Below are 15,878 nucleotides of genomic sequence, written 5' to 3' on the forward strand. Positions count from 1 at the left end.
ATTCTTTTCGATAACTCCTAGAACATTAAGCAGAATACCATTTCCATATTAATATTCAATAATTTTTAAAATATCTCTGTATTTCAGAAATCATTTTTCTATGATTCCATGTGAGATGGCTGGTACAGACATAACAGAGTACATTTTATCTCCCTCTACCCCCACTTAGTTTATCTGAGAAATGGCTTGAAAGAGTTGTGTCAGATGGAAAAGAAAAGTGACAGCAGACATGGCCCATGCATGAATGTATTACTTCATTCTGATGGATTCAAAAGGAATATATGCTTTCATATAGCTTTCAGATTCAGGTGAGAGGCATGGGAATGATGCAGAATGATGATCAGAATTGCTCAGAAGGTACCTTTTTCTTCGGGGTTTGGCAGTGCTCAGGTTCCCCTCACTAGAGAAAAGCTGGGAGCCTGGAAGGAAACAGCCAGCAGAAGAGGAAAGCGCCTACGCTAGCTTTTGAACAAGATGGGTAGAGTGCCGTCAACCAACCCCGCTTATAACTCGAAGAGATTGGAAAAAATGGTAAGACATTTACTGAGACTGGGACACAAAACCAGGTTTAAATAGCAATTTGATAATAAAATTAATGCAATGTAGTATGCTTTTTGTTAAAGAAAAGTCCTCATCAAATAAACAGAGCAAAAAAAAAGTAAAGAAATCAAAATGTTAATAGTGGTATTGAAATCACAATATGTAATCAGTTTTGAATTCGGTTTTCTTCATGATGCATTGGAAGAATCTCCCCATGATAGTAAGTATTTGGCTTTGTCATTTGGGAGAATAGAGAAAAAAACTATCCATGATTTGTTAGGCTAAAATTCATTATGTAACAATCTCAACAAGGCCAGCACCAGGAAGCTGTTTATGTCCCATTGGATACATTTATTATAATTAAGATCCATTGTCTCAAGCTGAGTGAGAATATCTAGGTAAAGCCTCCTGATCTTAACACCTAGGTTCTGCATGGGTATGACTCACTGACGAGAGGGAAGAGCATGCATTTAAACTCAAAACAGTTATGTAAAATCGTTAACCACTTTTACTAAGCACTTTAAATTGAATAATATATCATTTTTTAATTAAAATTAAACTCTACCTGTTGTAAAGATGGTCCTTTCTTCCATAGTTCTCTCCCTAAAGATTTAAAGAGAGGAGGGACACGGAAACAGCAGGTTAACTTGGGTGGATAAGAATTCCCTAACTATACAAGTGAATCAATATTCAAGAAACAAACGTTCAAGTTTCCTCTAAAACTTACTACTTTACAGTTAAAACAATAGTGAAATATTCATTTCTGCAAAGTTTTTTTTTTTTTTGCTATGACAACACCCAGGTGGACAACATCCAGTGCTAGGAAGGGGAGCTTCACTCTCCTCATCAAAAACAATATATACCACGTTTCCCCGAAAATAAGATCGGGTCTTATATTAATTTTTGCTCCAAAAGACGCATTAAGGCTTATGTTCAGGGAATGTCATCCTGAAAAATCATGCTAGGGCTTATTTTCTGGTTAGGTCTTATTTTTGGGGAAACATGGTATTAATCAAACAATTGCTTTGACTCTTTCTACTCAGTTCTTAAATAACTCCACAGCATAGTAGCGTGTACTGATAAACCAGAGAATACATGAGTCCTGACAATTAAGTTTGCGAACTTGTTGCAACAATGTTGCTAACCTTTTCTTAGTATCAGTGGGAATATTTATTATGAATTAGTACCAACTGGACAAACAGTTAACCAAGTCTACTATTTGGAAGTGCTGAAAAGGCTGCGTGAAAAAGTTAGACGACCTGAACTTTTCACCAACAATTCATGGCTCTTGCATCACGACAATGCACCAGCTCACACAGCATTTGTCTGTGAGGGAGTTTTTAGCCAGCAAACAAATACCTCTTTTTGGAACACCCTCCCTACTCACCTGATCTGCCCTCCCAATGACTTCTTTCTTTATCCAAAGATAAAGGAAATACTGAAAGGAAGACATTTTGATGACATTCAGGACATTAAGGGTAATACGACAGCTCTGATGGCCATTCCAGAAAAAGAGTTCCAAAATCTCTTTGAAGGGTGGACTGGGCACTGGCTTCAGTGCATAGGTTCCCAAGGGGAGTACTTTGAAGGTGGTCGTAGTGCTATTCAACAACGAGGTTTGTAGCACTTTCTCTAGGATGAGTCTGCGAACTTAATTGTCTGACCTCCTATGCCAAACACATTGCCTCAAAATGTAAGGCATTGTGACTACAATGTAAATACGCAGAGCCGAGGAGAAAGGTGAACCAACACTGTGTCGGTGGTATACAGGCTGTTCTGCTTCTTGCAAACTGTAGTTCCACCATCTAAATCTTTAAAAGCTACTCCTTATTAACCTGGACTTTTCTAGTTACAGAAAACTGCTGGTACCTTTGGTGGCATTTTCCGACGCCGTCTTTAGTAAGGTTAGAATGTCCAGATTGTCACCAATTCTAGCATAGTAGGAACTATCGTGGCCCAGGGCATCCAGCAAGCTTACGTCAGCACCGTTTTTAATCAAGACTTCTACAGCGTCTTTGCAACCATACTCGCAACCCAGCATCAGAGCAGTTCTAAAGGGAAGAGGGAAGATTAAAAGACTTTGAGAAAGATCCAGGAAAATACTCCAGAAATCTTCCAGAGCAAATGTTACTTTAAAAAGAACAAATGTTACTTTAAAAACCCATACTTGTTACAGAGTCAGATTTTACTCTATATTTTGATCTTATATTTTAACTTCACCACATTCATAAAAACATTTGCTTTGTGCTTTAGTTGGCAGAGCTAAAATCTTTTAGCACTTTATATATATTTGTAACTTCTACTAACTACCAAACCACTTCCGTTCTTCCAGTCCTACTATGTCCTACAAGTAAATTACCACAAAAGCCTTCCACAACTGATATTGTCACCCCATCTGCTCAAAACCTACAACAATAAACCCAAACTACTGAAGCCCCTTCATGAACTGAACCACATCATACAAACCTCCCCGAACAATCCCTGCTACTCCGCACGAAACAAGAATCGGACTCCTGTTCCTGATTTCTCTGCTTAGAAGAGCCTTGCTACTCCTCCCTGGAGACCTTCACATCTTCGCACTTCATTTTAAAACTTGCCTACTCAAATATACCTTCCTCGATTTATCATGGACCATGGGTTTATTCCGCCATGACAGAATCATCAGCACTTAAACATTAAATAGAATACCGGCAAATAGTACGGTAGTAACGTAACAAAACAAATCATCACAGAAATTGAGAAAGATCTTAGAAATTACTTGGTTCAATTCTTTATTTTTACTGCTGAGGAAATCAAGACCTAATGAAATGAAGTGACTTAATCCAACTCTTGTCTTCCAATTGTGAAGATTGGATTTCATAAGGAAATGGATTCCTGCCTTTGTGGTGTATGTTTTATTTCTCTTTTATACTCCACAATAGTTCCTGGTATACAACTTTATACACAAAAGGCATTAACAACGCTTTGGTTACTAGGGGAAAAAAGGCTATAGGTTGGACAGGAAAATAAAAAAACCTGAATACAGAGTGTCAGAACCTAAGATTTTTATTCTTAAAACCAATGGCTATCTAGTCTATGTAATACACATTGCCCTACCTCATCAGCTTTGTTGTTAAGTTCCAATGAAAAAACAGAGACATACATGCTTGGAAAAATACAAGATCTATAAAAAAAAAGTAAGGCATTATATGTGGATCAACCAGATCATCCCTGATACTAAAATTTATTTTTAAATCCAAGTTTCTCAGTCATGCTCGGAACCAAATTAGAGTAGCTGCAAAAACCAAGTAATACCAAAAAAGCCACTTTCTTAATAATCATATCAATGATTTAATTGCTTAAGAATTTCCTCCTTTGAGATGCCAGAATAATGAAAACAATTAGAGCTATAAAACCTGACACCTAAAGATTAATTTATTATACTTCTCTACTTCCAGTAAAGCACCAACAACAGGCTACATGTTTAGAAAAATAAAACTAAGTCAAAAGAAACCAACAACTTCACTCAGAATCATCTATAAAATCCCAGAAACTTGTTATAATCTATCATAATACTTCAATAGTGGAAGGGATCTATTTCAGATACTTGGTTGTCAGAAGCTTTGTGACCATAAATATCAGAATTATAATATAGCAAGCACCGTGGTATTCTCCACCTAGAAAACGGGAAAGGGAGAATTACACATAGAAATCATGACTGCACACCAACTAAAATAACATCAGATACAGATGCAAACATAAACTGAGGGAATCTGAGTAGAGAATGAACTCGGTTTCACAGAAGGAGGTAGCATTTTGCCCAGGCAGGGTAAGGTCAGAACACACCCGGGGCGAGTCTGTACTGAAACATTCAAGCTCTAGGACCCCAAAGAACCACTTTACTTTCAAAAGACTCGCTAACAACGAAGTGGGCTGTCGATGTAATTTTGTCTTCTTCTCCCTTGTATCTTATTTGAGCCCACTTCATTAAAGACTTTTTTAAAGCTTAAATGAACTGGGATATAATTCCTCTTTCTTCAAGTCTCTTGACCCAAACACAGGCCCTAATCATTGCCTGGATTCTGCATTTACCCTGTGATCTTCCCCTATGGCCCTCTCCTTCCTTCTGCAGCAGACTCTGAAGAAAAAAAAGAAGTGGTGCTAATTACAAGGGGAGAATCAAAAGGGTGGAAAAGCCAAGTCACAACAGCAGAGTTTCAGAATCACTGTGCATCCATCTGGCGAGTGGGGAGCTGTGATAAAAGAATTACCTGTTTTGTTTGTCTCTGGAATTAATGTCCGCTCCTTTATCTATCAGCAGTTGACATATTGTTGGCCTACACATCTGAGTAGCCAGAACAAGCGGTGTCCGTCCATCCTACGCAACAAGAAAAAAGCATCAAGACAACAAATCTCCCAAAACATAAAAGTCAGAATACATGCGTTGAAATGAGAATAAATATAAACTGACTTACTACATCTTTGGCATTCACCAAGGAGCCATGATCACAAAGCAGCTGTATGCTGGAAGGACAGTCTGCCATAGCTTTGAGGAACAAAGGAAAATGATGAATGGTGAACATCTGTGGGTAAGACACGTGTTTTGCTAGGTCCACACAAGGTCTAAGTTCTTCCATTTCTAAACTATCAAGCTTCATACGCTTCACTCTCAGTTTACCATTATAAGCATCAATTTTCTATCTGAAAATGGATTAGACAAGATCACTTCATACATTTTGTATAATTGTTAGGACCAACAAATACTATCATCTTTGTAGGTGACAAAAATATACTGCTATTCTAGAAGTAAACACAGATAAAAATCAAACTTAAATTTTCTATTTATAGTATGTTTTTAAACATGGTTATAACTGACTGGGTCCTTGGAGTGTTAGCTCAGGTCTTTTTTAAAAATCACATTCTTTTTTTATAGAGGAGCCACATTAAATAAATTGAGACTCATACAATTCATATTTCCTTTTAAAAGCAGAGATAGCAATGCCTGCCCTTAATGATGCAAAATAGGGTCATTTTGCAAAAAATTATAAAATTGCAGGACGCTTCTTCTCTAATGAACACTAGAGTTATATTTGTGTTAGGAAAAAAATTATTGTTAAATTCATAAAATAGGATGGGGTTTAGACTCCCCATGTGTTGTTTTTTTTTTAAAGACTGAGTTGATACGAAATTATTAGCACAAAAGGTACTAACAAAGTCAGCATTCTTTTTGTGCATGTGAAATTTAATAGAATGAAACCAAACACACGTAAGAAATTCAAGTAAATGCTCATTTGATGTCTTTAATTCAGCAAGTCTTTCATATAAAATACATAATCAATCTTAAAAAAAGATAAACTGAATACATTAATTCAGGAACTAGAAAATTAATAACCATTCAATTCCAATTAAAAATAAGAATGAAAACATGTAAAGCATAACAAATTCCAGAGTTATGATATATTGAACAAGTACAACCACTATTAAAGGTGCTATGATGGAGAGTGTCAGCTGTTTACCAAACTCTGATCACTCTTTTCTCCATGGTAGTAAACTTGTCTGGGCACATGGTGGCTCACCTAGAGACCACAATTCCCAAGGTCCCTTGCATGTAGGTGTGACCCCGTGAGTTAGACCATGCCAAAGGAACCTGTGCTACCTTCTGAGTCTAGGGTTCAAAAACTGGTTATACATTCAGAGGTGCGTGCTATCAGCTTCAGCCTTAAAGATGAGGACAACACCCTAGGCAATGGCAGAACTGCAAAATGGAAGAAATCTGGATCCCTGAATGTCCATGTGGAGCAGAGGCACAAGCCAATCTGAACATCAGGACTATGACATGAAAGAAATAAATTCTGTAGTTTTGTTTTTAAGCCAATGTTATTTTATAGTGTCTTTGTCACAGCAGCCTAGCCTTAGCCTAAGACAAAGACTGCTGTCAGGTGCTGCTATAACAAATCAGAGCCCAAAAGACAAAACTGCACATTGTCCAGGAATCCTACTAAGCCAACTGGGTTGGCTTATATATCCTCTCTTTGGGAGGGGGTGCAGAGTTCTATGTATGGGAAGTAGGGCCTTCGGTAATATCTGGAAGGCCAGAGGGTTGGACCGTGGCAGAAAATACAATTTGTTACCAAAACTCTGTTCTTCCCTTTTTCTACAGTGTAGCATCCTGGCCATGACTGGTCACCTAGAGACTGCATTTCTGAGGCTCCCCCGCAGGTCAATACAGCCAGTTGAGTTTGCTCTAGTGGATGGAATATGAGTAGAGGGCTATCTACACTTCCAAATCTGGGTCTTAGACTTCGGGCATGTGCTTCTCCATGCTCTCTTTCCCCTTCCTACTAGGTGGAACGTGGATGTGACTGCAACCCTGCTTCAACCATGCAGTTGATGAAGATACTCAGAGACAGAAAGAATTCAGTTCATGAATGACCTTGAGTCACTGGTGAGCCACTACCACTTAACATTTTTTTTATAAGCAGCTGACACTGGAGATCTTTTATCACATAAACTTAGTCTTCATTCTAACTTCACCCCTACACCTATTGAACAAATACTAAGATTTCAGTTGATTAAGTTGTATCAGTTTTAAATATAGGAATAATAAAATTTATAGCATACTAAAAATTGCATATGTTTAATGTATACATTTTGATGAATTTGGACAGATACATATATTGCGATACCATCACCACAAACAAGGGACTACACATACTTATCACTTCCAAAAATTTCGTTGCGAGTATATGTGTGTGTTTATTTTGTTTTTGGTAGCTTTTTCTATGTGTGATAAGAACACTTAACATGAGATGTATCCTCTTATTATATTTTAAAGTGCACATTAATTATGTATTAATTATGTGCAATTTTGTATATAATTACACCTCAAAAAAGCATAAAAATAAAGACGGGAAAACTGAACATTGACTAGACAACATTGAAAACATTTCAAATGCATTAAATGTAATAATGGTATCACACTTAAGTTACAAAATAGAATCATTATCTTTTAGAGATACAAATTGAACAGTTTATGGATCAAATTATGTGATGTCTTAGATTGGATTTAATATATGCCAGTGGCGTGGGTGGGTGATGGTATGGATGAATCAAAGTTGGCCATATGTTGACAACTGTTTAAGCTGGGTGAAGGGTATAGGTGTTTTAATATAATAAACGCTCTAATTTTATGTATGTTTGAAATTTTTCATAATAAATAATTAAAAATAATTATTAAAAATCATTATTAATGTTGGATTAATTTTCTAAAAACTAGCAAAGATGGTAGGAGAACAAAAATATCACGTGACACATATTCATACTTCAGCAAGTAACAAAATCATTTTTAAGATTCCATGAAGCACAGCCAATAAGCATTACAAATATGTATTTTTAATGATTTTAAATTTAATTTGAATCTGTCTTGATGATTCCGCAACTGTACAAACTTGATAAGGACAGCACTTATGAATCTAGGCGTATGTTGTTATTTAAGTAGCACTCACTACAAAGTTATCATAAAAAATAAAATCTACACTGACTCACAGGGGTCACTGTGAGGTTCAAATGATAACGTATGTGAAAATGCTTTGAAAATAATAACATTCTACACAAAAATAAAGAATGCATTGTGTAAAAAAATTACACCATCATAAAAGCACATGAATGTAAAACGAAAAAAACAAAGAAAATTAAGGTATGAAAGTTTGAAGGGCATTTCAACTATAATGCATTTTTAATGCAGACCACTTTAATCTACTGCAGATATTCCACATATGTGAAAAGAGAGGGTCAATATTTTTTCTTTCCTTTGGCCTTCTAGTAAACCGCAGGAATGTCAGACTTAGAAGAGTGGCCAAAGGTCAGGCTGTATTACATTCCAAAGATACTTAATATCTAACTTTAAGTATTTTAAGACACCTAAAGAACAATACAAATAAAGAACAATACAGATAAATAAACAATACACAAGTATGAGTAATAAAATCTGTGAAATTATTAGTATAAATCTTTTAAAAAATATAGCACATTACAGTGATATGAAATTCAGCACTGACACCTCTAAACCAAATAGTCACCATCACCCTTAATTAAGAAGTTACTACATGCCAGGCACTATTTATGATTTAATTACAACCACTTATTGCAGTAGTATTAACTTCACTTTGAAGATGAGAAAAATGAGATTCAGAGGTATTAATTAGGTAAATGTAGTTTTCAAGAATGAGAAGTCTTCCTCCCTCCCAATTCTCCTGCCAATTCTCTCTCTCTCCCCCTCCCCTTCCTGTCCTCCCCTACGCTCCCCTCCCCTCCCCTCCCTTCCCCTCCCCTCCCCTCCCCTCACTTCCCCTTCCCTCTTTGCTTGGAGCTCCTTGAGAGCAGGATTGTGATTTACTCATCTGCAGACTTTGAGTATCTACTAAACTGGCCTGTAAATATTGGCTGAATGAATCTTTTAAAGCTGCACAATCTAATATATTTCAAATTTAGGTAAAAAAATCCATACTATTCTGTTTCTCCGTGAATTATACGAATGTATGCCTGTTAAAACTTTGAAATTAATTTAAATGCCTAGCCATTTTACCAAACTTTCGTTCCTGTCCAAGTGAAGCCTTTGCTTACCAGCATCGTGGAGTGCGGTTCTTCCCTGCTGGTCCACATGTTCAGTGGGACAATTGTACTGTTAAAACCAAGAAATGTAGTCATCCTAAAGAGTGTTACTTTAAAATTAAATCTCTAAATTCAAATGAACAGCTGTTATTTCATCTCAAAATATTCCATTTATCAAAAAAAAAAAGTCCACAAAGACTGCTAGACAAGCCACTAAATATTTTGACGTGAAACAAATATAATAATGTTATGCTGTAAATTTAACAATATTTCTCCAAACAGGAAAACATGTGGTACATTACAATAGCCTGGGATATTGAAACTATGTTATTGTTTGTTTGGGTTTTGTTTTTTATCAGCAGGAGTTAAAGCTTTAACAACTGAATCAGAAAACCAAATGAGTTCTGCTATTAAATGTAATGTCAAAAATGTTTACAGAAATGTATCACTGGACCCTTACATTGAAAATTCTGCCCACTCATTCATAGGCTTTTGTGGTTACCTGATTACAAGTTTAACTAACGGTTAACATTAGGTAGTGTAAGTTACTGGTTACAGAGCTACCTAGATCCTGTGCTGTATCACTTTATCTTACGTTGTCTAACAGACAACAGAAAATTCCAATCTCCATCTAATGTCAACAGGAAGGTCACGTCTTTGTTATTTATTTTTAATACACTGAGTTATGCAACTCACTTCCCTCAGAGTTTTTGCTCTTTATTGTTCACATTCTTTCACAAATGATGGAAAAAAGTATTATGTAAGCTGAGTCAAAGTTAGCCCACTATTTTCTTTGATCTCAAATTCCAAAAACACATCTATTATTTGCTGTCGAAATAATAAAGCCAAAACATGAACCGTTTCTGTTACCTGCAGGAGTTTCTGTAGGCACAATGCATGTCCATACTTTGCAGCCAGGTGAAGAGCATTTCTTCCTGTGAAAGAAAATAATTTAAAATAGATGTGAACTTTCGTAGAAATGTCATGCACTGTTTCAAAATTATGCTTAATTTGTGAGCACGCTCTTAGTTTCTAAGATGTTTCACCTGGGTTGATATTTTAATAAGATATAATGTACACACTTCCGAAACAATGACAGTGGGAAGAAAAATTTAACGTACTCATACAAATGCATAAAGAGCAAGAACTTTGTCTCATTCGTCCTGTATTTCCAATACCTAGAGTAGTACTTGAGACAGAGTAAGGTAACTAAATTTTGGCAGAGCAAACGAAGGAAGAGAAAAAGAAAACGGGGAAAGAAGGGAGAGAAAGATGGCTAGAGTTCTTATAACATTTCCAAATAGGCAGTGTGGACACTAAAATGGAGGAAGTTAAGTAAGGTGTTCTCTAATTTCTGTGCTTCAACTAAAATTCTAAGTTCATTAAGAGGCCGTGTCTCTGAAACTCAGACTTGCTTGACTGTGTGTATTAAAACGTGCAACTTTAAAGGAAATGACAAGGAGCCGTGCAGAGAGGTTACCAGATAATCTGCAAGATTAACTCTGAACACTGAAAAAGGTACGCTCACAGAGAACAGTCTATCTCAAGAACTATTTCTCCTAGTTACATTTCTTTACACATACATCTCTCTTGGATGGTGAAAGATGTAAAGGTTTCACCAGGCTATTCCAGCTTCTGATGTTTAATGCTCTTAATTTCCCTCTAACTTCACAAACTTCTTAAATAATGATTTGACTTCACAAGTAGACATTTCTGTTAGAAAAGAAGTTGTTTAAGTTCTGTTTCTCCTGGATAAGTGAGTAAATTGATTTCCAACGATCATTCAGCTTTACATGAGTTCAGATCAGTGGATAAGTTTTTCTGAGTCTGATCACTTCTGTGTAGCTGACTAAGCAGCTCCCGGAACCAAAGGCAGTGAGTCTGGGTCTTTGAATAGGTACAGACACAAGACACTCATCCATGCCTAAAACCCTCTGGTTACAAATAAGTCAGAGCGATGATTTCAAAGTTCAATGTGCTGCTGTTCATGCACAAGTTTCCGGGAAACATTTTACATGGTGAACAGTGGCTAGAATAACTGGCATTTGCACGGGAAGTAAGCGAGAGCAGGAAGTGGGATGGTGGGAGTAGGCGCAGGAGTGACAGAACCCGGTGTTCAGCAAAATGCCACACAAACTTGGTCACATAAAAATGTAGGGTCAGGTATTTCCTTACTCAAATTCAAATCGAGCCTCTTGTGATAGAGCAGTAAAAGTCAGGGAAACAGGAGCTCTAAAGCTTACCCACCGTGAATTATACCAAAGGTGTGTATCTGGCAAGACCTGGTCACAAATATGTCAAAACCACACTAACTTGATATCTGGTTATTTACAATATACTTTCATATTTCTAGCAAATAAAGGAATTAAGATAAAAATACATAGTTTTTTAAATCAACTTTTTATCAAATAGCCACATCTGGATTATAACAGACAGGATAATAACAGTGAGACAAGGGCCTTATCCTCGGGAAAGGACAACTGTAAGGACAAATGTAATTAAACAAGGCAAATAAAAACATGACTAAACAACCACTAAAACAAAAGCCAGCGGTAAGCAGCGTATGTCAGAATGTGGTATATGAAACGATGTCTGCTGGGCTTGGGAAGCATTTGAGCTTGATCTGCTCTGAAGGAGGGAGGGCAAAACTCACTAGACTGGCCCCTCTGCAAAAATGTCCAGAGCAGAGAGGACACAGACAAAAGCAAGAAGGATGCTTGTTTGAATTAGAATCAGCACAATCAATTTAAAAAGTCTTAAGAGTTCTAAGAGGTATGGTTAGTCCAAAATTTCTAAAAATAAATACTCCTCTGCAACAGTGAAAGCATATATAAGTAACAGACTCATTCTTTTGTTCCTTCAAAGGGGACTGAAAAGTAGTTTGGACTTTAATTCAGAATTTGACATATCTTAGGTAGTTTCCTCATTAACTCAGTTGTAATCGCTCTCTCCCTCTCCCTCCCTTCCACTTCTAAACGCAGTGCTGGTTAACAGCGATATTTATTTGTCCACCCATGGAGTCATAGGACAAAATACTAAAATTGTTAAAGAAATTCTCTGTTCATGATCACCTCCTATCTAACTGAATAACACAGTAGCACTGCAGAGACATAAGCTGTCACGAGTCCCAGAGAACTGAGGGGTTTTCCTGATGACTGGAAAGGCAACACACTCACTGAAGAAAACCAGCAGCTATAGTCAAATACGTAAAGGTCTCTCCTGGGATGGGCACACAAAGTTGCGCCGCAAGAATTTAAAAGACAGACATGGGTATTATGTTCAAGTTCAAGCAGAAGATGTGGTCAGAGATGGACTTAAACCATGTACAAGAAATAATTTTTTATAAATACAGCTCACCAAACAGGAAGAGGTTTCTTTGTGAGGCCTGATGGTTAAGGACACACACAGCCTGGGACTCACCCCCTCGACGACCCTGGGCCTCACAACCTCTGCGGTGATGCAGGGACAAAAGGAGTCAGTACGTGGAAAGCGCTTGCACGTTACATATGTATGAGCTGTTTTGTGACTGTCATTACCGGTAATGTTGTTGTTGTTTAAGGCAGTCAGTCCCATCACAAGACGTGTCCAACCAAATGCCGAATGACCTCACAACATATACGGTTCACATACTGGACAGTGTATGAGCACAGCTAAATGGCCCCTCACAGTTCTTCAAAATCCGAGATTTCAGGAGCCCGGAACACTAGCAAGACCAGCATTAGACTTCAGGTCTCCACCTGCTGCTCAGTTCAGTAGTCCTTTCTACTAAATTTCCTGTACTTGACCTCTCCCCAACAGTAGCTCAGAAGCAAACCTTTTCTCAGCTACTTAAAAGACAGAAAAGGCAGGACTTCTCTTTTTAAATCACATTTGGGTCTGAGGAAGAACATGAGCAGTGAGCACTGCTTGCGTCCTCCTTCTGTCTTGTAACTGACTGTGGAGGCAAACGTACCTGCGGTATCACTGGCTGTGATGTCAACTCCGTGTATGAGGATGGCATTCAAACACTCAAGATTCCCCTTTGAGGCCACGACATGGAAGCTGAACGAGAAGAAAATACCTGTTATGCCATAGAAACCACCAAAGGTCACCTTAATGTTACCCTAATGTCACCCTTTCGTCAGCAGACACACACACACACTCATACACACCACACATTTTAAAGGCTGGCACGCCTATATATTTAATACAAGAAAAAAGAAACCTATTCCATATGACTAGAAAACTCATTTTGATACAAATGTATGTAAGGGGCCAATAGTTTCTAGAAATACCTCCTGAGAATCAATGGACTATCCCAATATTCAATAGTCTCAGTAACAGGAAATTTATACTATAGTATCATTAACTCTATAGATTATTGCTTCAACAGTAAAGGCACTGGTGCTTGGAGCTTCATAAACGCCCTGAAGTATTTCTATCCGCCGGCAATATCAATAAAATAGAATATCTATTTTGTTTACTTTCAAATATACTGAAACTGCAAAACAAAGAAGTGACAGCTGACTGCTAAGGCCAACGACAGATCAAAACACTATCCCTTCTCTTTGGGATTATCAGATTAAAAGCTGGCATAGTTCAGAACAACAAACTAAGCTACACTTGAAAGCCATAAAAGAACTGGCATCACCTTCTTCCCCAAAAACATCAACAAGTACCACCTAATTCTTCCTTTTGCTCCTGGACTTGTATGACTGGTTGAAGTTTCACATAAACAGGCATAATTGAACAAGTTCCCCAACAAGACGAGTAAAGCCTACTTAAAAAGTAACTTTGAGCGTCAAGTATTCCAGCTGTAAGACAGAATATCCCATTGTTTCTTTGATCATCTAACACTTTATCCATCAACAAACACTGACAGAAACACTTCGTGTGCAGTGAGAACTGACAGTGAGTGCACTCCACCAAAACCAAACTACTATGTAAATACAGCAGGCGAGGACGCTGAACTCAGGCTGAAATAGAACGGAGGCTTCAACAAATACTGTAACCTCTGTGAAGGTGCCAGCAGACAAAGCGTGTGCACGTGCCCCGCCGGCTGCCTGGATACTGACACACTGTGTGTCCAACTCTGTCTCCCTGACCTCACCACTTAAACATTTTACGTTTCCCCACTCCCTGGATTAGTATTTCTAATCCCCCCACCCTGGCCTTTATTATTCTATATAGAACCATATATACATTGAGGGTTGCTTTTCTTTATTGTCTACCAATCTCTTCCCACTCAACTATAAACTCCATGAAAGCAAGGATTTTGGTCTGGTTTGTCTCCTATTATATTCCCAGGACCAGCTTAAGTACTAGTGAGATATGGGCCCTCAAATATTTGAATTAACTGACTGCTGGGAGACCAAATCTGGAGAGAGTTTACAAACTTATTTCCAGATAGTACAACACTCAGTCTCTCTATTAGCATTATAACTGATATAAATGGAAAGTAGAGACCAAGCACAATTAAGTAAAGTAAGGCAGATTTGTGTACAGTTGGAACTAAAGAGAAACAGATGTTTCTGATAAAAGGGGTATAGCATTTGCAAGGGTCAGATAAGTTCTCCTTACAGAATTAAATTGCTGTAAGCCTGAGGGTATCAATTAATCTCTGTAACACTGAAGGGGTTACACTATGCAATACAGCATGACAACCTTCTGAAGTGATTTCCTTCAAGCAAAGGTTTTTAGTCTCCCAACAATCTTGGAGAGATCATTTTATGTTTGCATGTTCCCATTTCTTAGCTCACAGAATTAGGAAGATGTCTTTCTTCAAAATAAATCAAATTATACTAATGAAGTACGAAAGGGCAGAAATCACAACAAATCTGCAGTGCACTCCCAATGCTGGTGTGCTATAAATAGCAGATGTGCTTCAGAAAGAAGCTATATGAATCATTACATTGTATGCATAGAGTTGTAAAGGAAATTGGAAAAACTGCTTTATGGAAACTCTTCTGCAATTAAAAAAATCAATACGTTTCCTTTTTTTAAACAAGCCACAGATTTCGGCTTCTGTAATAGGAAACCCAGGCAATATGGATACTCCCTACCTCTGAGCACGACTAGAAAAGCTGCATAGAATATAAGACGTATGTTTGAAGGCATCAGTGAGCTAACGAGATAGTAAGAAGGTACGAGGCCAGGCTGCAGGGAAGGACAGACGAGGTGAGCTTGGTGTTTGAGGCCATTTTGGGCCAGAGCAATTGCTGATTCCAGAGAAAACAGCTGGGAGGCTGAACAGCACTTCTGACAGGCTGAGGGGATGGGGAGGCAGGAATTGGAATCCACAGCTCTCCAGGGGCAGTGGGGTTTCTTGGTGAATCTGCCCCATTTTGTATTGGCGAAGGACTACACCCCAGAAGAGGTGAAGAGGAAGGAAACAGATCCTTGCGGTGACTATGGCCAGGCTTCAAATACTTCATTTCTGAAATTGGACTGAGCTTAAGGAGCACACGCTGCTTTTGTCTTAACTTTCAAAATTAACCCCCCGCCCCCGACACACATTCAAAAGTCACCCAAAATACAATTATTTGTATCATCACAGATAATACAGAAAATATATTTGTAACACATTGTATATTTGACTGCATATGACATGCTTTAATTAAGGAAGAGTACAGGGTGTGTGTGAGCAACAAAAGGAAAATACTTTATCCTATAAATCCCAGAAAGAATTCTACCTCCTATGGTGAAACCCTCAAAGACTAAAACTACTCAAATATTTCACAAACTAAAGTTCACAGTTTACCAAATTACAC

At 37.7% G+C, this 15,878-nt stretch overlaps 1 protein-coding gene across 4 annotated transcripts in view; it reads right to left on the reverse strand.

Moving 5' to 3' along the window:
- UACA (uveal autoantigen with coiled-coil domains and ankyrin repeats) overlaps positions 1 to 15,878 on the reverse strand; it is an 84,071-nt gene that overhangs the window by 20,251 nt on the left and 47,942 nt on the right. For all 4 annotated transcript variants that reach the window (XM_019736005.2, XM_074328204.1, XM_019736004.2 and 1 more), the window contains exons 3-9: positions 13,082 to 13,170; positions 10,000 to 10,064; positions 9,142 to 9,199; positions 4,995 to 5,065; positions 4,791 to 4,897; positions 2,410 to 2,591; positions 1,106 to 1,143 (exon numbers count right to left, since the gene is read on the reverse strand). In XM_019736005.2, the coding sequence (XP_019591564.2) occupies positions 1,106 to 1,143; positions 2,410 to 2,591; positions 4,791 to 4,897; positions 4,995 to 5,065; positions 9,142 to 9,199; positions 10,000 to 10,064; positions 13,082 to 13,170 (610 nt within the window). The remainder of the gene's footprint in view (positions 1 to 1,105; positions 1,144 to 2,409; positions 2,592 to 4,790; positions 4,898 to 4,994; positions 5,066 to 9,141; positions 9,200 to 9,999; positions 10,065 to 13,081; positions 13,171 to 15,878) is intronic.

The sequence above is a fragment of the Rhinolophus sinicus genome, linkage group LG03 (assembly GCF_036562045.2).
Source record: "Rhinolophus sinicus isolate RSC01 linkage group LG03, ASM3656204v1, whole genome shotgun sequence".
Taxonomy (NCBI): Eukaryota; Metazoa; Chordata; class Mammalia; order Chiroptera; family Rhinolophidae; genus Rhinolophus; species Rhinolophus sinicus.